Raw genomic sequence first — 26787 nt, 5'->3', positions numbered from 1 at the left:
CGTGTGGTTATGAGAAGTCTTCACCACCACCTTATACACTTTAGCACCAGGAAGAAACATGTAATAAGAAAACACAACATGATACATTCAACACATTTCCCATATCTGAGGCAGAGTAAAGCTGGCTATAAGAAATGGCTTGATCTGCTGATAATTAGCAGTGCCAAGAGTCATCAAGAAAGTTTTAAGATTTCCTTTACTTTCAAAATAGTCATTACCATATATATCCTACTTCTTCAAAGCAAAACACATTTGATCTATGTTTTCTTTCTAAATGTGGATTTGTATCAAAAGCTTCCACTTTGTTCCATGATCCTTGACACATCAAGTTCATCTGGCTCAGAGACTGAAAGAAATATACCAATTATATCCTCTGCTACCGAAAGCAGGACTTATATTCTTATATAAATACTGAATAAATTAATATTAAATTGAGATAACAAAACTGAAATAGCTTCAAAAGTTCACCTTCCCTGCTCCATAGACATCAGCCTCTACTTCTCCAATCGCTGCAGTCGGACATTGTCCCCGGAGCCCTAGCAACATGCAACATTCCTAGCAACATTCCTCATCCGCTGCCTCCAAGCTGGAGGCGGTCATGCTGCACGGATTATCAGCAGTTATTTATTGTCCAAGGCTGACTGTTATCCACTCCTTTGCCTTTCTAACTGTTCTTCTCTCATTTTGGGCTCTATCTCCACCTATTGTTTACTCCCTAATCCCTCCCAAAGCCCTATCTGCTGCACAAAGACCAACCTTTTCTTCGCTACCATCAATTCTGAAGAAAGTCACTGGATCTGGAATGTTAACTCTGATTTCTCTACACAGATGCTGCCAGACTTGCTGAGTTTTTCCAACTGGTTTATCAGTGGTTCTTTAATATGCCCTACCATAGTTTAAAGTCTGCATTATGTGTAACGTACTGTATTGGACTCCTGTGGATTCAGGCAGAGTTGTATTGGACTCCTAGATGGTTAAATTGTATTTGCATTGACCAGTTTAAATTGTATCTTATTTTCTAATAAATGTGGTAAGAGTTTGTTTTAAATGTCAGACCATCCACAGATTTATTAAGAATCATTAAATTATGAATAAAGATACTTTGTATGTAAGCCAGCATTTTCAGAGACATTATCTGCATTTTCCATAGTCGTGAACAGGCTTATAATCACCTCTGCCTTTACTCTGAACATGATTGATACTTTATACCATCAGTATAAACTGAGGACATCTGCTTTGTATAAACCAATTTTTTTTTCTCTGTCCGTTTTAATTTACAAAAGCATATCCTTTTGTGTTGGACGAAGTTCAATTTGAAGAGTATGAAGGATGAGTGTAAGGGCAGGGAGTTGGTGTCTGCTGTGGACTTATTACACTGATAGCTGAATTGCAAAGGATCAAGGCAACTTGATAGGCAAGAGTTGATGTGAGCCATGACTAACCTTTTGAAGCTACCCATAATTATGGATGATTTGGAGATGCCGGTGTTGGACTGGGGTGTACAAAGTTAAAAATCACACAACATCAGATTATAGTCCAACAGGTTTAATTGGAAGCACACTAGCTTTCGGAGCTACGCTCCTTCATCAGGTGGTTGTGATGAAGGAGCATCGCTCCGAAAGCTAGTGTGCTTCGAATTAAACCTGTTGGACTATAACCTGGTGTTGTATGATTTTTAACATAATTATGGAGGTCATAGCCACCAGGCGGTCATCACTGAGTCACGCTGCATGATGTTTCTTTGGCATCAGGAAGATGGTGGTCTTCATGAAGTGGTGGTAGTAAGGAGAGGTAAAAGATATCCATGAATACTGTTACTAGACAATCCACACACCATCTGAGAGCATGGATAGGGACTTGATGTGTGAGTTCACTCTTAAAGACTGATTTAATGTCTGTGGCAGTGACTGTGAGTACATGATGCTATATGTCTGAACGGGTTTCCTCCAGGATCCTCCCACAGTCTAAAGATGTACAGGTTAGGTCATGCTAAATTGGCCATGCTAAATTGACCATAGTATTCAGGGATATGTAGGCTACGTGCATTAGCCAGGGGAAATGTAGAGTAATAGGGCCGGGGATGGGTCTGGGTGGGTTACTCTTCAAAGGGTCAATGTGGACTTGTGGGTCAAATGGCCTGTTTCCACACTGTAGGGATTCTATGATCCGATGGGGTCCTGAACACTAGTTATGTTCACGGGCAACCTGGGAGACCTTGCAATTGATCTGGTTGGGCCTCCTCGATGTCGGGTCACCGTGAGTTCAGGTTGTCGTTCCTGCACTGGTCAGATCTCTGCTCCCGGTTTCAGGGCCAGGCCTGACAGAAGTCGAAAGGCCTGTCATTCCCCTGAGTTGCCTCCAGCTTTGGTAATTGAGTCTCATCAGTTGGAGGATCCTCAAACCTGAAAGTCAACTTGGGAGAACATTGTTAATAATTCTGAAAGACAGACAAAATTGAGTTTTTAAAGAACAGAACAATCATAGATCAGAATAAGATCTGCTGTAGACAGCTTGCAAAATGTCCCAAGCTCTGGTGCTATCTTGGTAAAACACCCTTGGATTTTTACCCTGGGAAATAAACTCTGTCCTCAGAAAAGGAAAAAATATGGATAAAGAAGATTGAGGGATTCATTTCAAGAATATTTTGAGTGACTTGCATCAGGTCACTCCTGATATTGGTCATGCTTACACTGCTGCAAACTTGGAATCTTTCAACTGCAATTGTGTGGGGCTTCTGGTGTCTGACCTTTAGGTTATCAGCTTAACCATTTTTTGTAGAAAGTGAGAACTGCAGATGCTGGAGATCAGAGTTGAGAGTGTGGTGCTGGAAAAGCACAGCAGGTCAGACATCATCCGAGGAGCAGGAGAATCGACGTTTCATCAGTCTTTTCTGATGAAGGGCTTATGCCGGAAACGTTGATTTTCCTGCTCCTCGGATACTGCCTGATCTGCTGTGCTTTTCCAGCACCACACATTTGACACTAAACCATTTGTTGTGTCAGAAGAACTGTGAAGTAATTAAAGCCTTATTTCTGTTGTTAAACTGCATCCCTGCATCATTTTATTAAAAATTGTAACTGGAGCGGTTTGTTCTTTATGTAAAAGATTGCACTTCTCAAATTGTCACTAAGTGAAGTTAGGTTTTGGCTTTACATTATGGATACATAAATGTATATATGTTTCAAGCTGATTCGGGAATTGCAATACCTTTCATTGGAGGTGGAGTAAAACAACTGCAAGGAATTAACAGAATATGTTGGTGACCTTGAATGTACAGAATTATTCTTGCTCCAAGTATTTTTCTTGAAGAGGGAGATTATCAAAGTTATTTCTCTTTTTTTTCCTTCAAAAACTTGTTAACTTGTTTCTCCTTGAGTGTCTGCAATTTCTTTCTTACATCTTTCATTTATTGCTCATAATGTGGTCTTGCTTTGTCCTTCCAGCACCCCCACACAATTGCATTTGAACGGTTCCGAGTTTGCAGCAGTGTAAGCATGACTGATATCAGGAGTGACCTGATGCAAAGTCACTCAAAATATTCTTGAAATGAAATTTGTTTTTCCCTCAATCTTCTTTATCCACATTTTTATCTTTATCTTTGTCCATCTTTATCCATAAATCTGCATTTATCTTTCCACTCTGCCTGCCTTGACAAGCATCAACATGGACAACAGAAATATCTGAAAAAACTGAAATATTGAAGATGATGGAAATCTGAAATAAATACAAAAAATAATTGGATTAGGCAGCATGAATGGAGAGAACTAGGGTTAACATTTCATTCAGCTTGGTATCTTTCACAAAAAGATCAAGCAAGATTGTTTGATTCCAGATTTTGCACTTTGCTCACAGTGGCAAATGTGTGCCTGTTTTGTTCTCCATATTACCTTGTACCTCAAACACTGTTGTGACCATCCATGAGAGTATGTCCCTCTGTCACTTCTGTTACTACTGACATCAGTCAGAATTCAACATCTTGAAAAGATATGACGCTAATTCTGTCTTTTGAGACTAACATTAAGATGGATTCCTACATAATATAAACATTATGTATGTTTCTTTTTAAGCCAGGAGGGTGTGTCAGAATTTGTTTGCCACATGTGCATAGATTCCTAAAAGTTGCCACCTAGGCTGATAGGGTTGTTAAGAAGGTGTACGTTGTGTTAGCTTTTTTTGGTAGAGGGATTGCATTTCGGAGCTATGAGGTCAAGTCTGGCATGGTCGCACTTATTGCATACGGTTCTGGTCACCACATTTATAGGAAGGATGTGGAAGCATTGGAAAGGGTGCAGAGGAGATTTACCAGGATATTGCCTGGCATGGAGGGAAGGTCTTATGAGGAAAAGCTGAGGTACTTGAGGCTGTTTTCATTAGAGAGAGGAAGGTTGAGAGGTGACTTAACTGACACATACAAGATGATCAGAGAATTAGATGGGGTGGACAGTGAGAGCCTTTTTCTTTGAATGGTGATGGCTAGCACAAGGGAACATAACTTTGAATTGAGGAGTGATAGATACAGGACAAATGTCAGAGGTAGGATCTTTACTTAGAATAGTAAGGGTGTTAAATGCCCTGCCTGCAACAGTAATGGACTCGCCATCATTAAGGGCATTTGAATGGTCATTGGATAAACATATTGATGATAATGGAATAGTGTAGGTTAGGTGGGCTTCACAGGTTGGTACAACATTGAGGGCCTGTACTGTGCAGAAATGTTCTTTGTTCTATGGATATTTTGGGATGTTTAAACAATTAATAGAGTGAAAGGCATGTATTTGCCATTTTCCTGTCCAGTTTCAGATAATTAGTAATAGCATGTAATAATTTGTTTTGAAACAGACATGCATTTTGTACTGAGCAAATGAAACACTGCACACGTTGTTTTGCTGTTTTTTTCCCACCCTTCGTTTGACATTTGCAGTTTGAAGGTATTGTCTCAAAAAGTAGTCCTTGTGGATAATTATGATGCAAACATTTTTCTGAAGTGTTTCATGGTTAATTTCCTCCTTTGTTTTTTCCAGCCAATTTTTACTGTAACAGCAAGCTTTGAGGTGCATACATCTGTATACAAAGTTACTGAACTAAAATAGACCCAAACATGTATGCCAGATTTATATTTACATATGGAAGCGATTGGTGGTTTGTTGAATATATGTAATCTGTCCTATGTGAAGGTATTGCTTTTCTTCATTTAGTCACTCTTCATTAGAGAGCAATTATGCATTCAGCTACTATATTTTCAAATTTGTTGGATTTGTGTAAAGGCCATCATGACCTCGCCTTTCTCGTCTGCAGCTCAGGTTAGCTATTGGTATGGCAGCTGGACAGAAGTATTTCTGTATTGCTCGCCAAATAAAGGCATTTGTGTTATTTTAACCTCATCTCTTGTATGTCCTGTCAAATTCTTTTAACAGTTAATAGTTGAGCCTAACCAATGTGTGTTCATGGTTACCAAAAATCCATTCCACAAGAGAAGCGGAATTCTGTTTTCCAAAGTTTGTTTTCTATTGACATGTGATACCATGTAATGTTCCTCCTTAGTTACAAAAATCCAGAAGAAATTTCCTTAGGAAAAAAACATTGTATTTACTTTGCAGAGAATCAACAATACTGCTTGGCATTCAACCTATTATTTTAATTTTAAAAACAAAATCTCTGTGCTTATAAAAGTAATCTCTCTCAAATGTTCACATTATTTTAAACAAATTGTTCCGAGAAGCTCTTTGTTTTGATATAAGCTATATAGTTTCAAAGTTGGATGTGGTTAGAATAGTGATAGATGACATATGGTTGAAATAGATTAGAAAACAGACCATCCTGAATATATTTGATTTGGCAGTGAAAACTATTTCTTTTTCCATGGATATTAACATAGTGAGTATAAGTGTTAACAGCATGATATGTATCTATCCCAAGGCAATATAATGTATATTAAAAATATTCATTATATTAGATTTAACAAGAGTTAGAATTTCAGCCCAGATCATTTCAACTGTCAGTATAATGTTAGCTAGAATTGGTTTAAAGTGGAGTTGTTTTACTGCACGAGAGCAGGTGTCAGAAAGCCGTGACACAACTGGAAATCCTGTCACTCTGCATTTTGTTTTCATGACATACAACTGAACACAGAAAGCGAAGCACCGATAGCTAAGGACATTAAAAGCAAATTCGGAATATTCTAGAAATTAGAAAGAAAATAAACTGGCCAAACTTCTCCTTTGGAACAATCATGAGGTCTTGTTGAAGTCTAATGCATTTCTTGGAGTCGAAATAAATTGCATTGATGCTTTACTCATGCTGCCTCCTTTTTATAGAGCAGTTGCGAATCTCTTGACATAGATTTGGCTACCACTGATTCCAGGCAGCACTGGGACTGAACCACTGGACATTTTAGCTGTGTTTCCCCAGGGAAACGCTTAATTTACACTGGAGTTCTTTCCTAAATTTGATTCATTCATGATAATTGAGAATTGAAATGTTATTTGAATTAATATAATTAGAATTAAGTCAAAAGCAAGGTTTAAGTGAGAATGTTTTGTTTGCTTTGCTGCATGGGTACAAGGTTAGTTTATGGTTTTTTTGCACTTCATTGTTGAAGTACTGCCCAATCCAAATCTGACGCATGATTTTGTGCTTATGTAATTATTTTTCCAGTGAACTTGAGCTAGTTACTCATACAAAATTTAGTCTCACTCCAAGTTTGAAATGATGGAAGTATGGGAAATAAAAGTCAGGTGATGAAAACTGGAGTGTTGTTCCAAGTTTAACACTAATTCAGTATTGTTCCATAAGCATCAGGTACATGGTACTCTGCTACTGGTAACATATTACAAGTATTGAGGAGGTGAATCTGATGCCTGTTTTGAATCCAGAATTAGACTGTTCATGAGTCCAAGAACAGCTGTGTGAGACAGCATAAATTTAGAAATCAGCCCATGCATTTGAAATGTGTTCCCCCTGAAATGGAACAGGGCCATTGATCGATCTTAGAGCTGTGTTTCTTGTCATACCGACCATTGACGCTGAAATGCTATATGTCTGTGAGCAATTGAAGAGCAACCCTCAGCTGAATTTTTTTAATGAATATTGTATTGCATCATATTTGCAAACTGTGTTAATGGTGTGTAGTGACAGGGACAATATTTTAAGCCTATTGACACACCACATTTTAACTTTGTTTACTTCTTGGAATTAATATTAGGTTCCAGAAATATAAATACTGGAATTTATATGATCTCAAATTTGACACTTTTGTTTCCTGTCATTTTCCACTTTGCTATTTTTATTTACTGAGATATTTACTTACGTTAGAGTAACTTCCAGCATTAACATTTACACCTTTTTGGCTATTATATTTGTAAGTAATATTTTTAACATGTTGCCAAGATGACTGCATCCAGGTTTAATGATTCACATTGGAAAAGGCTGCCCAAAAGAGCTTATGGAGTGAGTGATAGCCAACCTAGTTAAATGTGAAGTGGCCAAAGCCTGAAACTTAGTTGATCTCTGGTGATCTGCTCAGTTAAGTTACAATTTTTATCCATTAGTATAAGACTGGATGATGGTGATTTGGTTGTATCCAACTGTCTGGAGAAAATTGGATCTCTGTCCTGTTATCAGACAGGGCTAGGTTCTCATTTGCATTTAGATGAGTATTGATTATTTATTTGCTCAACTGAAGTGGGATTCTTTTCCAATTTTAACTGAATTGTCTGTGTTGTCAGTTGAAAGAGAGATAAAGCTCCTGACACCACCACAAGATGATAACACTTAGTAGTGAAAATAGAAGTTGGAAGGGACCTTTTTTCTGTCGTTGACTGAAAGTGAAAGTTTTAAAAATTAGAATTGATTAATTGTGTTTTCAGATGTTTTTAGAATTTTCTTCAGTGAAGTTTGAGGTTCAATCTCAGTCTTGTCCCTGTGTGGAGAATTGTATAAGCTGTTTGCCGAAGCAGAAAGTTCATTAGTGCGAAGCTGATGTAAGCAGTATCATATTCCATTTTGCAATCGACATGTTAAATATGAGTGTCTCAGAGAAAAGTCCCTTATGTACAAGGAATATGCTTTTAGCTTTCTTCAATTAATTGATGGGATGTTGTTTCGCAAGCTAGTCAGCATTTGTTGCCCATCCCTTGATTGAGCAGTTACAATTAATTCATGTTGCAATGTGTCTGGAGCCACAAAAAGGCCAACCCAAGTAAAGATGGCAGATTTCCCTCCATAAAGCACATTAGTGAACCAGTTCACTAATTCTCTACCTGCCATGGTGGGTTTCGATTTCATGTCCTCCGAACATTTGCTTGGGATTCTGTATTGCTAGTCCAGTGACATTATAGCTATGCCACTACCTTCTATTTGCAGCTTTACGTGTGTGTTATCTCATTACTGTAAAGGTGTCCGGTAGTTGTACATTTCCATAATCAATTACCTGACTTGTTTTTAAAGCAAAACCGTTGGAAATTGCTGATATCTAAATTACTGCAGAGTGGGGTTTACTACAGCCTGAATTTTTTAAATTGCCTACCAGCACCTGTAGACTGTCTGTTCCATGCTCTCGCATGTTAATGCATACCCAGGTTTTTTTTTCACACTTGCAATAATGTGCCTACTGTCACATATGGTAAAACCCCTAGTTGACATGTAATATCTTAAAGTGTCTTACAGATTATGATCTGTCACTTTTCAGAATTTATATTGATGTATAAAGACAGCTTACTGTAGCCATCAAAGATTAAAGCAGCGCTGTTAGACTACACATAAATAGGACAGATTGAGTAGCATTTGGGTTTTTTAAACAATTAAGCAGTCATAAGTAATTTCAATATCCTCAAAATATAATATTTTATGTTAAATACTTAACCCTGAAATTAAAGAATTGTCCCTATTTAAAAATATTTTTTGAATAAATCATTTGGAAATAATATTTGAATCACTGAATATCTCATTTTAACATTCTCTTTAGTTTATGTTTTTAATAGATGTAGGTAGCTGTAATAGAAATAACTGCATTTCTTGCACCCAAGTAATTAAAAAAAAATCAGTAGAGCTTGCCAAAATAAATGCTGCTTAGGAAATAATAGTTTAAATCCATTTGCTCTTAAACCAACTCTCAGGAATGTTTGCTCAAATTTAAAGAAGGAATTTCTTCTCACGTAGAGTTGGAAAAATTAGGATATGTGACAGAGTCGTGAGAAATATTTTTAACATTTTTTTTAAAAACTTATTTTTGTGCTGAAATCAACCAGCTGCAGATTGGAGCTTGTTTTCCAGTGCTGGTACCGTTATCAAACAGGAGAGCATTGCTGTAAAATAAAACTTCTTTCCCATTGCCCCAACAATGCACTTCAATCTCACCTGAAGAAGAAGCACCCATTTCTGCACTGATTTCTTCTTTCTACCTATCACTCCAGCAAGAGTGGGACCATTCGACGCAGCCATTTTGGCGTGAGCGATTTGGCACAGCCCCTTTTGCTGCAGACCCATTTAGGCGCAGAACTATTTCGGCACAGCTCATATTTATTCTTTTTCAGGCGTAGTTAAAAGATTAATGAAAGCAATTAAAAATAATGTTTATTCTCTTCAGTAAAAATGTTAAAAAGAAAAAAAAGTAAAAGAAATAAGTTAATTACGAAAAATCTAAAATTATTTTATTCAAAATTATGGGCAATCCTTCGTAAATACTCAACAACATTTCTCTCACTAAATCTTATGAGTATTTGTATTCTAGCGTCTCCTTCCCTGAATTTCTTTAATGATGGGCGTCCACCGCTTTTTCCAGTTGGAATGTGGAATTTATATGAAAGAACTTTAAGCAATGAGGACAGAACAAACAATCATGCAGAAGCTGCCCACAGGAGATTACAATGTGAACTTAGAGTGGAACATCCAGTTATTTGGAAATTTATTGACAGTTTATGAAAAGTTCAGAGAGGAAGGGACATTTACTATGAGCATCTTGTAGCAGGGCACAATATTCCATTGAAATTAAAGAAATATAAACACTTGTAAGAAGATTTAGTGAGAGGACTGATGTTGAGTATTTATGAGGGTCTGCCCATAATTTTGAAGAAAAATCATATTTTAGATTTTTTGTAATTGACTTCTTTTATTTTTTTCTTTTTAACATTTTTACTAAAGAGAATAAACATTATTTTTATTGCTTTCATTAATGCTTTTAACTAAGCCTGTAAAGGAATAAATATGAGCTGTGCCAAAATAGTTATGTGGCAAAATGGGCTGTACCAAACAGGCTGCGCCAAATCGCTCGCACCAAAATGGCTGCGCCGAATGGTCCTAAACCCCATTCCAGCATGTTTGTGGCATGTGGATGAGATTACTTTGTCCCACTTGGATTTGTGCTCACTGAAACATTGGGATTAGTGAAGCCGATTTTCCTCTCATAGAAGCAGAGGCTGGAGGTGTTCATCTTCTTTACTGTTGACTTAATTCCAATCCGCATACCAAGAAGAAAAATTATTATTTACTGAACAATTCGCTTAGATATTCATTCTGAGAATTTCAAAGTTTTCTGTCGAGGTAAAGTTTCAATGCTTTCATAGTAAGGCTTGACATCTGTTTACATAAAGCAACAGTCTCTCTCTAACCATTGATTATTAAACTTCTTTATCAAGGTATCAGACTCCCTTTCAAATGGTATAATAGTTAAGGAAACCCCTCCACCATCTAAATGATAATTTTTCATCATAAGATGGAAGGGTTGCATGTAAAGAGTATTTTAATAATTCATGGAGGAAAACATATTTGCTAAATTATAGGTATTAATGTTTAAATACTTAAAAATCACTCAACCCTCTTTGAACAAGGCTGTACTCACCTGATGCCCATCACCAGACTTGGTAACTACAGGTTTGACTATGTTTGTACCACTCTCCGCACTTAATCAGCATTATCCTTCCAGGTGAGAAAGATATTCCAATGTGCACTGCATACTTGCATTCTGTACTTCTCTCTCACTCTGACTCGTGCGCTCATTCTCTCTCTCTCTTTTCCCCACCTCCCTCGTTCATGCCTCATTAAGGACCTAGCCACTATTTTTTGTACAACAGGGAAGTCTCTGTTGACCACGTTTTGAGCGTCACTGCTCTAAGACTAGCTGTCAGTCAGGCATGGTACTTTGTGCATTATCCTCTGAGTGTAAGGCTACAGCAGAATATGCGACAAAACTGGTTGCATTTTTGGGTTTGTTATGACTAAATGCTCATACTTTATTTTACAAATATTGATGAGTTTGAACCTGAATTGTACTTAATTGTCACTGTGAAACAGAAGGCCCCCTCTGATGACTTATTTGGTTCAGGTGTTGGGCAGCTGAGCCATTCCAACTCTCCGTAAGATACTCGGTTAATTTTGCAGTTGGCGAGCATGTTTGTTAGTTACTGAAATATTCACACAATGCGGTAGATGCTGTTTAAAAACATAGCATACAGAAAACTATACAGGGAGAGCACAGTTTAAACAAAAATCTTAATATAAACACAAAACCAAATTTCAACCTGTTTTCCAATCCCATCCTTTACAAAGACCTGATCCTGGAGAAATGTTATTCCTATCTTACCTTTTCCTTCCTAAATCTTTACTTCATTAGCTTTCCCCAGTTCCTTTTGTTAAACAGTGAAGGTATGACTCTTTCTCAGTTCTAATAGCTTAAACTTTATAGGTTCTACCAACTTGAAATTTTGAACCCAAACTTTTCCGTTTTGGAAATTCCACAGACGAAAAACCACTCCTACTGAGGTGACAGGTTCCCCTGAACCAACTTAATATCCTGCCAGGACAGAGATTGTGCATTTCTGAACTGAACTTAAGTTTTTTGTGAATCTCTGTCATGAAGTTAAAACATAATGTCTTAATGTGATTTTTCTGCCTATCATAAGCCCAATAGTACAAGCATTTTATCCATTTATATGACAGAGGTTCTACCAGGCGCTCAGCTGAAATCATTAGCTTAGTTCATTGTTCCAGATTGGCTTTCCATAAGACCATAAGACCATAAGACATAGGAGTGGAAGTAAGGCCATTCGGCCCATCGAGTCCACTCCGCCATTCAATCATGGCTGATGCGCATTTCAGCTCCACTTGCCAGCATTCTCCCCGTAGCCCTTAATTCCTTTCGGACCTTATTCTACAAAAAAAAAGCCTTTACAGAACTGAAAGTGGCCATTTGCCCCTGTTCTGAAATCTAAATCTAGCATTTAATGTATACACACTTTACATTGCAGGAGAAACAATTAATTAGTAATGTAAACTCTAGAATTTACGCAGTAGTTTGAGTTGGGAGGGGAAAACCACCATTAATAATTTCTCTGATCACTTCAGCACCCTACTGCTGTAAAAGTCTAAACTTGGACATTTAATGAGTCCTCCAAAATCCAGTGCCTAAAATTTCACATGTGATTAACGCTAAAGGACAACTGGCATTCTAAAATCATATCCCAGCAAAAATGCACCTCCAACAGAGGGAACAATTTTATGCAAGAAGACTATTTAATGAGTGAGTAAAATAGAATTGTAATTTGAATTTAGTGGTTCTCATTATCATAGAATCCGTACAGTGTGGAAACAGGCCATTTGGCCCAACAAGTCCACACTGACACTGAGAAGAATAACCCATCCAGACCAATTCCTCTACATTTACCCCGACTAATGCACTTAACCTACACATCCCTGAACACTATGGGCAATTTAGCATCGACAATTCATCTCATCTGCCCATCTTTAGATTGTGGGAGGAAACTGGAGCACTTGGAGGAAACTCACGCAGACACTGGGAGAATGTGCAAACTCCACACAGGTAGTCGCTTGAGGGTGGAATTGAGCCTGGTTCCCTGGTACTGTGAGGCAGCAGTGCTCACCACTGAGCCACCGTGCTCTACTACATCACTGCTCAGTTTCATAACGTGCTGGAAGTCAAACCCAATTATTCCTAGATTTGTCTTGTAAGTTAAAGTTTTCAAAATACATATGAGAAATACTCAAACTATCTGATTTTTCAGACCCAGGTTGATAGAAAGTATATAAATGGATCAGGTTTATATACTTAATCAGAAATTGCTGTTTGTTATAGGCCATGAAATTCTACTGAAAGGTAAACAATTAAACTGAATTAAGTCAACTGGACACATTAAAACTCAACCCTTTATAAACTCACCGTATACAAACACACAGACAAATATAAGCCAGGGAAAAATCATATGAGGGGAGAAAAAAAACTAGGAAAATAGTTCTGTAGTCTTTGTTCACGAGATCTGTTGGGTTGGCTCTTACTGATCTGAAGGTTTCTCCTTGACGTTCCATTTTCAGAATGCTTCCACTGGTTAGAGAGGGGCACAAGGTGACTGTTTCAGTTATGACTTATCCAATTCGAAAGTCACTACTTTCTGCATCTGCTGAAGGAAAGATAAGCTTGCTGTCTTCAGTTTTAAAGTGGCTGACTGCAGAGAAATTACAGTGTGTGTTTCTTTGGCTGCTGCAGACCTCCTGGTTTCTTTGCTGGTCCAATTCTCCTCCCTATTGTCTTCCTTTCAGTCCAAACTGTTCAGCTAACTGACAGTCATCTTGTTTTTGGCAGGAGGAAACCCTTTGTTTATTGATAATTGATCCCTAGTCCACAAACCAATCAACTTCACTTCAGAGAACAGTGTTCCAATTCATCTGCAGATTGCTGGAATCCACAACTACACACACAGTTCACAATAGCTATCAAACTCCTTACTTTCAAAATATGCAGTCACCCTTGGAAATACTTTATTTTAAACAGTTTCTTACTTTCAGTCCAGTTTTTAAAAAGCACAAAATTAAAAAGACGTGATCTTTACAAATATGTTACTAAGTAACCAACTATGAATTCTACACAAAAATGGCTTGAGTATACGAATTGAGCAAAAGCAGAACAAGAATCTTGATTCATTTTTGAAGATTAGATTCCCTACAATGTCCAAGACCATAATTTCCTGTTGACCAATAATCTTTTTTTACATTGAAGCAGGGACCTAGGGAGATAAGTTTCAAATAGATAATTTGATACCTGTAAACCACTGTAAATCAATGAATAGCATAGCAGAAATGTTAGTTTAAGCTCAATGTCCCTGTTATTTTAAACTTGATACATGGTGAAATTTGGTATTTTTGGTCATTTGTTTGCAAATATAAACCCTAACTTTTCAAGTGTTCTATTTACAGTTTCTACACCATTAGCATGAAGTTTCTCATTCACATTATTTGCTGACTTTTTTTTTGTTGCAGGGCATCAGTATCGGCTTGAGAAGCAAAGTGAACCTAATGTAGCTGTAGATTTAGATCGTACCTTAGAGAGTCAGAGCACTTTGGAATTCTGTCTGGTCAGAGAGTACAGTAAGTTTGAACTTTTAACTTTTGAACAAACTTAATTTTCAAAATACATGTCAGCAAAATGCTACTTATGAATATGTATGTTTGAAATGTTTGTCTATTGCTTAGCAAAAATACTGAAGATTTGGCATATGTGCATTATGTACTTTTTAAAAATATTTGCTAATATTAAAAAAAAATACAGATATCAGGTCTTGATATCTAACATTGAGATGCCATATATACTTGAGTAATCAATCTCATGTAAAAGTCGACTCTCCAGTTTTGGTCAAAAAATCTGGAATTTTCCAAATATTTCTCATAAAAGTCGACCTCAGTTCTTCACAGTAACGGATCAACATGTGAGCCGACCATCCCGCTCTGTTCGGCTGTCGAACACTGCTTCGGGCATCCAGTTCGCCGGCCGTTGCGTTCTGCTCCGAGTTTACAGAGTTACCGTAATTCGACGTTTTCTTGAATCATTTAGAGATCATTTGGGCTTCTGCTATTGATACAGTATGAATTTTGATGGGCATGAATTTCACCCCCTCAAAAGTAGTATCCACATAATAGTCGATCCATAAATTTAGCCTTAAAAAGTGGTCAAACAAATTTGACTAATGCTTGAGTATATATGATAAAATATTAAATGTCTCTTTGCAGCTGATAAGATTGCAAGGAGCACACTCCTTGATAGTCTTTTATAAAAATGGAAAATTTGAAGAAATTGTTGGCAGGACCTAACTGCACTCCTTATCTATTATGTTTCAACATGCCAGGAAAAATGTAGTATTAGCAACTTCAGTTTTGCAATAAGCAACTTCCACATGGTTAATTCTAAAATCCTGTATCTAAATTCTTACACTAACCATTACAGTGTGTTCTTAGTTTATGACTTGTAATCTGAATAATTTGTTTTAAAAAAAGTTAACAATTTACTTTCAGCTCAAAAGCGATGTTGGTGAAAGCATATGTCATTGATTTTAGGACACAAAAATACCATTGATATTCTTCGCATTTTGAGTAAGAACAAATCTTGGATGAGGGAGCTTGGCTTCAATAACCCTTTTAAAACCTAAATCTTGCAAAGAATTATGATTAACCTTGTTTACTGGTTTTATTTCTTCTCTTTAGCCTCAGTCACTGAGTACCGATTACTTCTTTGTTGAAACTGAGGAGGGGGAATTACTGAGCTTGGCACGGAGGGAATTCAATTAGGATATATGGTTGAAAAATAAGATTTTAAAAAAGTTTTCTTTGAATTGACTGTATGTCTCTATTTCAGGCTCCTGGCTTCAGTTATTCTTTTTCCTGTCTCTGGCCTCCACAAACCCAAACCAATTCCTCTGAAACAACTATAATACTTCCCATTCAAATGCACATGTAATTCAGGAAATAAGTGATCATTAGGATTTTGAAGTTGATTTTTTTTTCTGCCTAGATTTGAAAAGCTGCTGATCTCTCAACTTTCTAGTTAAATAATCTGTAGAAATTGAGACATATATATATTCTTGGAAATTTTCAATCTGATTCTTCTTCAGTTTCATATAACAATCCAGTCAAAAGTGAATTTGTGGTCATCTTTTCAATGCTAATACTTTGGTTATATCTTTAAATTTCATTAAATTTTAAGTAGAAAAGTCATGCATTTATAGCTAGCTATAAATTATGCATTATACGTCTGAATTAAATGACACCTGATGCTTAGTTTGAAACCATTTGTGAATTTTAGATTTTAAGGATTTTCTTTACTGTGGTCCTGCTATTGTAGTTTTAAAATAAGAACATGTCTCTCCTTTTAGATGGTCATTGCAGATTGTTTTATCGTCAAAATGTCACCCCCTGCAGAATATCCAGAGCATTTGACTTTTCCACATTCTGCATTTGCAGTGGAATATTTAGATTGAGCATGCACTTTAACTTTTATTTTCCCTGAATAACTAACTTGGTAATGGTGCATGTCTTCATTTCTTCAACACTTGCTTTATTTTGGACAGTTACATAAACCTTTGGCAAACTGAGCAAAGCTGTTACTTAGTGATTACAAAATAAGTAATAATTAAACCATTGCATGTTTCTCAATCAAGATAAATTTAGAAATACTTTGAATAAATTATTGACATACTGAATGCATGATATTTTTTGATTTTGATTTTATTGTCTATACCTAAGTACAGTATTGTAAGAACAAAATTAAAAGTTAAGTATTGCAGTGGTTATAGTATGGCGTTTAACACATACAAACTAAGGTTAAAAGTTACACATTGCAGATCTTCTTAATTTTAAGTCCAAAATAAAAAGATAAAATTGAAAGTTCAAACATAGTCTTTCGTAAATGCTTAGCCACAGTGGGACTGCAATATGAGCAATCACTTTGAGACCAGAAGTTCTCACTGAGGCTACGCTGGGCTAAAGAACAGCCCACTGAAAGACCACCAGGCCACTGAGAGACAGCTGGACTGGGAGTCGGTCTTGACAGAGAGGCTGCCCCACTGGATCTGCAGGGAGTCAGTGGTCAGGGGAAGAAAGAAGAGAGAAGAAGAAAGAAAAACAAAAGAGAAGCAAAAATAAAAACAAGAAAAGGAAACTGATGGGTGGATGAGCTCCCTCTGCACAGCCTTACTCTGCCATCATCTTGAATTGAATCTTCAGAGGTATCCATGAAGATTTGTAGAGTCAACAAGTCAAAGAACTAAAGGTTTTTATTCAGGATAGAACAAGTGTGTGAATCCATGCTGCTTGAAGTTGTCACTCTATTGGAGATCCTTGTGGTGGCATGCTGTTCATGTTGCTCACAATGTGAATTACTTGGTCTCGGCTGAAGATATCTTGGTTGTGAAACAGAAAAGGAACTTCCATTGAGAGAAGGAAGGGTAAAACTTTGAAGGACAGTTGAAGAATGGTACTCATTCTGTTTCATTCATCTTACACTGCCATCACATTTTGACTTTTATTTCCTGTTTGATGTGTATCTTCCATTAATAAACTGAAATAGTCTTGCATGACCTAAGAAAGATTTGAAACTGCCAACAACAGGGTTTATTAGATGAGGTTTCTGCTTGACAAATCATTTCATCTTATTTTTGGATATTGCAAATAGTTAATCATCATACGTTCAAACAGCATTTTGCAAATGCAAGTGTGAAAAGTTCCATTTAAAGTGAAAGTCGCTTGAAGTTAATGTAGAAAATATTCTGAAGAAACAACAGATTGGAAAAAGAAAAACTAAGAGCAAATCCTGAGGTGTGACACCAAGATGAAAGAGAAAGGGAGTAATGAGAAGTTCTTCAAAGAAGAAGTTCTTCTCATTGCTTGAGGTCACATTGTTTCTGATCCACTTAAATTGAGCCAGTGTTTTCCTTAAATAACAGCAAACAGAAGTTAGGACTGTTTCAGAACCTCTGCAATCCTGATGAGTGCCTCCGATATTGTGCCATCTTCCTGATGTAGCTATGCTGTGGGATTGCCTGCCACAAGAGGAGGACAGTTGCTTTTTCCCAATCGATCTGAGGCCCCATTACAATGGACCAACTTTGCTCTGAACCAACCATACGCCTGTCACTTGACTTCAAGTTCCAGCCCTGACTGTGGGAAGGAGGGCAATTCCAGTAGCTCGTGATCTGAGCCACATCCTGATATCAGCACTTCTGCTTTGACTCTGGTTCAGCCTACTTCAGACCCCAGTGCAACAGAAGCACCTGGTGAAGGAAGAAGTGAAGCTTCCAAGCTGACTGGAATCTGAGCTTTGCTCTTGCCCAGCATTTCAGATCCAAGCGGTGGGAACCAAGGCAGCTCACTGGTCAGGACACCAGCAGTAATTAGTAGCTGAGACGATAGAGAGAAAGTTGAGTGAGAGTGTCTTGGTGGAGAAATATGCAGACTTTAATTATATTGAGCTGCTCTGGTCTTAAATTACTGTTTTGTTTTCGCTGTAGTCTGAGGCCACCCTAAATGTAAAGCATTATTTTCCTAATGTTTGTGGAAAATGGGTATTGCTGGCTAGGCAAATCCTGTTGTTCATCTCTGACTGCCCTTCAGAAGGTGGTCCAAGTTAAAATGGAGTCGTCAGAAGACAGTTTGTGAAGCATTGCCATAGTTCTTTTGATTCACTTTGTATTTACATATCTAACAAGATCATATTCTTTTGCTTATTGCTGTATGACACATGGCTACTACATTGAATGCTAAGGCCAGTGAGGTGATTTTATACAATTGCAATGAAAGACAGTCAAGACAGTAATAGAATATTTAAAAAGGTTAAAAAAAAGTTTCTACTCACTTTCAAGGCCAGTATTCTAATATTTGAAATGGACTGGAAGTATTTGTAATTGAATGCAAGTCAAAAGAACCATTAGACTATTTCTCATCACACAAAATTCAGTCATTTTTATTTTTGATCATTAATGTTTTATTGTTTTTTGGATTTGTTTTTTTTACCTTGTTGGCCACACTCATCCCTACCAGCTATGAGGAAAACTTGAATAAGTTGAGGTTGGTTTTCCTTGGAACAGAGGAGACTGAGAGATGACTTAGAATAAAATAGCAATTTATTGTTGCATGTTTTTGTACAAAAAAGTACAGCAAAAAGCTTTGTAAGTCCTTATGCCTAAATTAATGACAGAAGTCATAAATAATCAAAAGAACGAAGTAAAAGGTCTTCACAGTTACGTTAATGGCTCCTGGCTTTAGGCTACACTGGAAAACTGGGCCAAGACCACCTGTCTTGCTGGAATGAGACTTCCATGCTGGGACTCAACCTCTACGCTGGGTTTCCGAAAGATCTGGAAGCCACCTCCAGGCCAAGGTGAAATGTCTAGAAGCTGGCGAGGAAGACATCAGCACTGGGACAGGACCACCACACCAGGAGACGACCCCGTCAGGTGCCAGACCTATGCTACCATTTCTGGCCACTGGAAGCTACCTTGTCACTGGGCCTGGGTCAGGAGAGGGCACCTTCTGCCAAAGTCATTAGAAGAAGGCAAGGTATCATAATAAATGGAAAAATAGAAAGAAAAAAAAGATACATGGATGGATTACATGAACTCTGGGCTCCTGGGCTGAGAAGCCCATACATTACGCTGCTACTCCATTGCCATCTTGAATGGAACAGACTTAATTGAGGTGTATGAAATTAATGGGTTTAAGACTAATAAGAATCCAGAACAAAGTGGAACAACACTTGTAGATGTGATTGGCTTAGTACTCCATAGAGCCCATTGGACATTTGGTAAATATACCTAACATCACTTCAGTGTGAAGCAAAAGTTCTTCCCAACCTCCAAATATTGACATTTTATATGTTCAGGCATGCATGGAGACCTTATAAAACAGAACTGTCAAAATGCTGCAGAATATAGCTTGGCTGCAGAAAACATTGCTGAGAGTCTTAAAAAGATAGTGCAAACGTTTGTCTTTCAGTTTGTAATATTGTTACTATTCAAATCAAATTACTGTTAATTTATTAAGATTGGTCATAAGGCTTCACATCAGTATTGCATGTAGTAGAAGATCAATTTAATATAAAATTCAGTTGGGGAGTTGATACAAGCAATTTGTTTAATTACAGGTAATAGCTGTGCTTCAATATGGTAATTCAATTATAGTAACAACTGAACTCTTGTGTGGGCGGCATCTTTGCTAGCTTAAACATGTATCATCACTGTTTTAAAGTGCATGTTCAGATCAGTGGTTGGCACAAAATAACCACTTGGTGCCATGGTAAGCGTTTAACACAAGGGGTCTGTCACATGATAAATGTTGTTTACATCGCATGAAGGGCAGAATATGAATTCATTGAAATGTTTCTTTAGGTTAATTGCTATACCAAACTTATATAGTTGATCTGATATTGGCTCTTGAAAAGCTGCTTATTTGCACTATTTTTATGTATAATGTATCAGTTTAGGTTAGAGGTAAGTTTAAATTTGTTTCTACTTCTGCTTTAGATGCATTGACATCACAGACTCCTTCTGTATTCTGTCGATATTTATATGGTTGAAACTAGCTATTAGATCTGCTGAAATAGTAACATAATGGGGAGTAATCTAAAGACGCACTTGAAGATTCCAAGTGAAGGGGCTGTGACTGCTTTTTCAAGTATGAGGTTGTCCTTGGCAAGTGAGATTGCTGATGCATGAAGATTAGTTTGGAGGAGTGAAATTTACTAAATAAGTTTTTATTGCCATTCCATTGTGAGGGATCTAATGAAATGGAGAGTTCACTGAAAACCATCCTTCCAGAATAGGACAAGTACGTACCTTCGTTTTTTCAATTTGTGTTCAGAAAAGAATTTCACTTATGTAGGCTGCCAATATTTATACAACACCAGTCATCTGATGGCTGAACCTTATTCTTATTCCAACATTCAAGCTGTTTCTCACTCTGTTGGATTATTTATATTATTTGATCAGTAGTTTCATTAGTGCTTCTCTGAATGTTTTGCTTGTGTTTCTTGTCTTTTCCAAATTCACCACCTTATTGGTTCCTATCCCCAGTCACTGATGTGTTGATGTCATCATCAAACATCATTAAACTTTGAAGGTAAACTGGCAAGTAGTATTAAAACAAGTGGCCAGATCTCATGTAAGTATAAGACAATTAAGCTAAAGACTGATCAGTCCCCCGGACATGATGGGTTGCGTCCATAGATATTAATGGAAATAGCTACAGAAATTGTGGCTGCACTGGTAGTAATGTTCCAAGTATCCTTGGTTTCTGAAAATGACCCAGCATACTTGTTTAAAATAGGGATAGCCACAGAAGACTCCTGTACTACCTACCTTTCCTGCCTTTCTTGCAGTTAACCCATCTACCTGACCTGTATCTGCGGCTTTTCTCCCTTCCTCTAACTGCTATCCATCACATCCCCTAGCCCTTGTAAATTCCTCATTGCCTCTGATTGTCGCTCCAACCGATCCATTCAATCTGATAGGATTCGCAACTAATGACATGTATTGCAGATATAATCCTCAGTAACCTGTAAACTCCAAATTCCCACATTTGTCAAGACGAGCATATCACTCTACTATCAGCTATTTTGATCCTTTCAATCTACAGACCCAGAAAACAGACCCATGTCTTATTGCTATACAAACACTGCTCCAGGCTATCTTAATACTTATGGCTCACATTTTAAAAATTTAACCAAGTGAGAGATCCCAGTAAAAACATATAATCAAGAAAGAGCCCACTCTACTTACTATTGTCGATTTACAGCAAGTCTATACTTAAAACTAAACACTTGTCTGTTTCTGTGCTGTGACCTCTCCCAAACAGGTTCCGCCAAGATCAGTTGTGAATTTCGTTGTTTAAGTTTTCTTAGACGCACTCTGATGTCCAATGATATGTGAATTCAAACAGCAAAGGCAGTAACTGCACCTTTCCTTTTAATGATACTGTAATTAAATGATTTCCAAATCCAAAGGTGATAATCCCACTGAGAGTCGTGGAGCACTATCAGTGAAGAATGGCCAGCTGACAGGATTGTTCAGCAGGTAAACAGTGTTAGGAGTTTATGAAATAGGAACAGAAGCGACCATTCAGTCCCTTTAATACACACCACCATTCAAACAGACCCCATGATTAATCTGTATTGCACACTTCCTTCTCGCACCCACCTCTTCAAAATTTTTCTTTCTCTTCCCTGTCTACCCCTTAAAATTATTTGATGATCCTGATTCCACTGCCTTAGACTTAAAGAATACAGAACAGGGTCTTCAGCCCATTGAGTCTGCCCCGCCAAAACTGTTCTAAATCTACATTAGTCATACTTTCTAGCATTAACCCAGAGCTTTGGATGTTATGTCATTACAAGTGCTCATCCAAGTATTTTTTTTAAAGGTTGTGAGGTTACATCCTCAACTGTCCTCCAAAGCAGTGCATTCCCTCTGGATAAAACAGTTTTTCCTTGTATCCCTTCTATATACCTCCTGCCTTTCACTTTAAGTATGCCTCTTGTTACTGACCATTCAATGAAAGAGGAAAATTTACTTTGAAGCGCTCTGCCTCAGGAAGGTAGATATAAAGTAACACAGCCCTCAAATAAAGTTTCTTTTAATTTCTATCCTAAAAGACCAGCCCCTAACTTTAAAACCATGCCATTTAGTTCAGACTCATCCACATGAGGAAGCATCTTTTCCATGTCCAATTTATCAATACCTTCAGGATCGAATGCCTTCAGTCAAGTGTCCTTTTCCTGTTTTTAAACTTGAGTGAAAATAAGCCCTGTCCATCCAACCTGCCCTCATTAGATAAATTCCACATTCCAGCTCTCTAGTAAAGCTCCTCTGAACCAACTCCAACACATTTACAGTCTTTCTTAAAAAAGCTGCACACAGTGATATTACTCAAAGAAACGTGTAACAGATGTTTGAATTACAGTTGCCGAAAATAAAGCATCAAATTGCTGACTTCAACCAGTCAGGATTTAGGGGTCTTTTCTCAGGCTGTTAGTGGGGAAATCTGTGAAGAATGTCCCAAAAAATGACATGAACTCGTAACCCAGCTAACTTCCAGCATTCCCTCGACAGGTTTGAAAGAAAGGAGGGAATCCCTCTGAAAATGATGGTAATTAATTAAATGGTTAATGTTGTATAGCCAATTTAACCTTGAATCCTGAACTTAACAGCCAAGAATATGATTCCCAATCTATCAGCGACTCATTAAGAGCAATGGCGTGAGTGCATAGCGCAAAGAGCTTCTTCAGTGAAGCTGACAAGCTATGAAGACTTAAATCAGTTACACTGAAGAAAGCTGGCCATGGTCATTTGAGACTGTTGATGAAAGATCTTACCGAGAGTACTTGGAAAGCGTTTCACCCATCCGACACTTCACCCCTTAAGCTCTATTTCACCTGCTGTTGGTCACCTTGACAACAAGGGAGCAGCTTATGCAGTTCCACCTTTAAGCTTTCAAAGTCCATCATTACTGACATCAGCAGTATTGTGGGACAAGGTTTCCCTCTTAATGCATGAAGTAGGAATATATTGTTAATGGCTGACAAAGCTCTTCTAGCTATTTAAGTAATTGCTGCAACTTTTTTAAAAAATATGAAGAGGAGGTGGGAATCTCGCCTCAATCTCTATGCTGCAATTCTCTTTCTTTGCACAGCTGTAATACTTCACTTTTTTTTCTAAATTTATTATGTATACTATATCCCAGTACTCATCACTCAATTTCCGTTCTTATTTTAGTGAACCTTTATAATTAACCATTTTTTAAAAATCTATTCATTCCTGGGATGTGTTACTGGCAAAAACAGCATTTGTTGCCCATCACAAATTGCTCCTTGTGTCACCACCATCGTGAACGACACTGCTGTTGTGGAAGAAAATTCCACGTTTGTGACCCAGCAGCAGTGAAAGAAAGGGATGGTGTGTGGGTTGGAACTTTCAGGTGGTGACTTAATTGTACATATCTTGTCCTTGTCCTTCTAGAGGACAGAGGTTGCATGTTTTGAAGGTACTATCAAAAGAGTCTTGAGTTAATTTTGAAGATGCCTTTCTTCCAATAGCAATTTGGGCAAAGTTGAGTGGGAGTAGTTCTATCCATTTCTTCCAGCTTCCAAAGCATTTGATCAGTTTTCCAGTCCTCGTAACAATATAAGATGTATTTAGTAACCGCTAATGTGTAGTTCTTCAGTATTATTTAACTAACAGACTAAATATGATGAATCATTTGTATTTGGAAAAGCACTGAATCTAAGCAACAAAAACCTTCAACATATCATAAAGGAGAAGCGGGTTTCTAGATATACTTATCCATAGAGCTGGGGCATTTGTTAGGTGAGAATTCTATTGCATCCAGGCTATTGAATCAAATTTTATTACAAGCAAGTAGTGAAAGTGCAACAGTTAACACAGTTTCAGACTGTCATAACCTATTCCCTTTTAAAAACTGATCACTAAACAATTAGTGATCTATCTGGAGACATCAAATTGAGCAGGAGCCAAGAGATTTTGTCTCTTGCATGCACTTAATGTAGAATTTTGGGTTGGAATTTGATGTGTGGGCAGAATTATTATTGGTGGCATTCTTAGGAAATCATCCCTTTTCATGAAATATCAGCTCTTTCTCCAAGACATCAGTATACTTATCAGAAATAATGGCCATAAAAGTTTCGGACTTGTTTTCCAAGGTGTTAGGAAAATAAAGAAGTATTATGGAATTGTTGAATGTAAAAGGAATAAAGATGACTAAGGTTAATACCCAAGGACCAGTAAGAACTCACTTACCCATGGTGATAGTCCCATTGAGAGCCACCATAGATAGAAATGCATAAGTTAACCTTTGATGCCACAAGATCCTTCCAAAAGTGAGGTTCTGCTTATGCACAGCTTATAAATGTGAAAAGAAATTCTAATTAAATCAGCACGCTGTGTTATGAAAACAATCAAATTCATTCTTTGGCATCCAACATGATAGACCTCGTCAAATTGCTCCTGTGTCTGTCTGGTGTGGCATCATTCTAAGAATTCCTCTTTAAATAGGACTTGGCTATTTAAGTTTCAAAACTATTTCTCCATAATTAAGCTTCATCTCCTTCCAATGAATTGAAATATCCACGTCTTTTAAATTATCTAATGACAGTTTGTTTCTTCTTCAACCATCCCCCTATTCAACTTGGTGCAAACCTGATGTATGGCTGTTATTTTGAGGCACCTATCCACAGATTGAGCTTTGAACACTAAACCCTCAGGTATAACAATAATTGAGGTGCGAGTACTTTATCTTGTGATTGCATTGCTAATATAGGACCTGAACATGCCTCACATGAATAAGATGCATTGCTTACATAGACCAGGAGGGTGTCTATTCACATATTTTCCAAGGACAACCTTCCTCTTTCCTCAGTCACCAACTGTTACTATGGATATGGACAAAACCTCTTACAGGGATTTTCAGCATGGTTTCATTTTGAAAATTGCCATGAACTTCAATTTTTCTGCCTTGGCCATATAGGCTGCTACCACTTTGATTTTGTTTCTCATGTTCTGTGGTTTTTTTACTAGAACCATTTGCAAAGTTTTTGCACATATGAAATTTATCGGTGGTTATCTGTGTTTTCAATGGGGCTTAATGGATAGTCTTGGCTTAGTCCCTGTCTGATACGTTGCAAGAAACTGGTAACTTTGTGATCAAGATCTTTGTGTGTTTTCCTTGGTCTATGTTATGTTTTGGTGTAATACTTGACACTATTGTTAAATAAAGCAGCATCAATCAGCTATTGCTCTGCAGATTTCACTAGACTCCAGATTTTCTTAGATTAGATTAGATTCTCTACTGTATGGAAACAGGCCCTTCGGCCCAACAAGTCCATACTGACTCTCAGAAGAGTAACCCACCCAGACCCATTCCTCTGACCACTGCACCTAATACTATGGGCAATTTAGCATGGTCAATTCAACTGACCTGCACATCTTGGATTTTGGGAGGAAACCAGAGCACCCAGAGGAAACCCACTCAGATCCACAGAGAATATGCATACAGACAGTAGCCCAAGGCGGGAATCAAACCTGGGTCTCTGGTGCTGTGAGGCAGCAGTGCTTACCACTGAGCCACCATACCACCCCATTTGATTTGCGCTTTACATGTTTGGAGATTATTTTTGAGGATTCACTGTGATACATCTATCTTAAGATCAGGCCAGTAGTTTATCCCAATACTGATGATTATTGGTTTTGGGCATCATCCTCAAAATACATTCCTCTTCCTCCCATTCTGTCTTTTGTTTTTTTTTAATAACATTGAACCCTGTCGCTGCAGCGCAGTTGTTTAATGAGTTAGTAAATGATATAACTTGAAACCAGCTTCATACTTGATTCTTTTTGCCAGGCAAGTCATTTATGTTTGTTACTTGCAATGTGTGATCTGTGTGTAAACTCTCTCACATCACCTTGCTAAGACCCATTATCACTGTCTTCAACCCATGTGCTGATTTATAAGGTGACAAAAATATTTATTTCTTTGGAAAGCTGAGGCTGACTCATGCAGTTATAGGATGTCAGTGGAAAAAGGTGGTCAGTATAGGCACTAAGCATGGGCCTAAGCATTATTTTTGCTGCCAAGAAATTGATATTGTCTTAATGCTAGGTTGACTTATGTGCCACCAACTATGGCAGTTTATTTTTTAGGATGTTAACACTGTCAAGACCAGCATGTATTACCCATCCTTAATTGCCCTTGAGAAGTTCGTGGTAGGTAGCCTTCGCAGACCATTGCAATCCTTGAGATGTAGACATTCTGGGATTTTGACAGAGATGACGAAAGAACAACAATATAGTTCTGAGTCAAGACGTTGAATGGTTTGGAGGGAAATTCTGCTGCCCACATTATCCTGGTGGCAGAGGATGATTTTGGAAGATGCTGTTGAGGGACTCTTGACAAATTTCTGTTGTGAAATTTGTAAATGATGCACACTGCTAACACACTGGAGGGCATAAT

At 37.6% G+C, this 26787-nt stretch overlaps 1 protein-coding gene across 6 annotated transcripts in view; it reads left to right on the top strand.

The window, feature by feature from the left end:
* The window catches only part of mapkap1 (MAPK associated protein 1), a 326447-nt gene that overhangs the window by 221613 nt on the left and 78047 nt on the right, over nucleotides 1–26787 (top strand). For 5 of the 6 annotated variants that reach the window (XM_072565772.1, XM_072565770.1, XM_072565773.1 and 2 more), the window contains one exon: nucleotides 14263–14370. The exons of the other annotated variant lie outside the window; for it this stretch is intronic. In XM_072565772.1, the coding sequence (XP_072421873.1) occupies nucleotides 14263–14370 (108 nt within the window). The remainder of the gene's footprint in view (nucleotides 1–14262; nucleotides 14371–26787) is intronic. 6 annotated transcript variants of the gene reach the window in all.

Source organism: Chiloscyllium punctatum, chromosome 49 (assembly GCF_047496795.1).
Source record: "Chiloscyllium punctatum isolate Juve2018m chromosome 49, sChiPun1.3, whole genome shotgun sequence".
NCBI lineage: Eukaryota > Metazoa > Chordata > Chondrichthyes > Orectolobiformes > Hemiscylliidae > Chiloscyllium > Chiloscyllium punctatum.
Note: the sequence above shows the minus strand (reverse complement) of the source record. Positions and strands in the feature narration are given on the sequence as shown.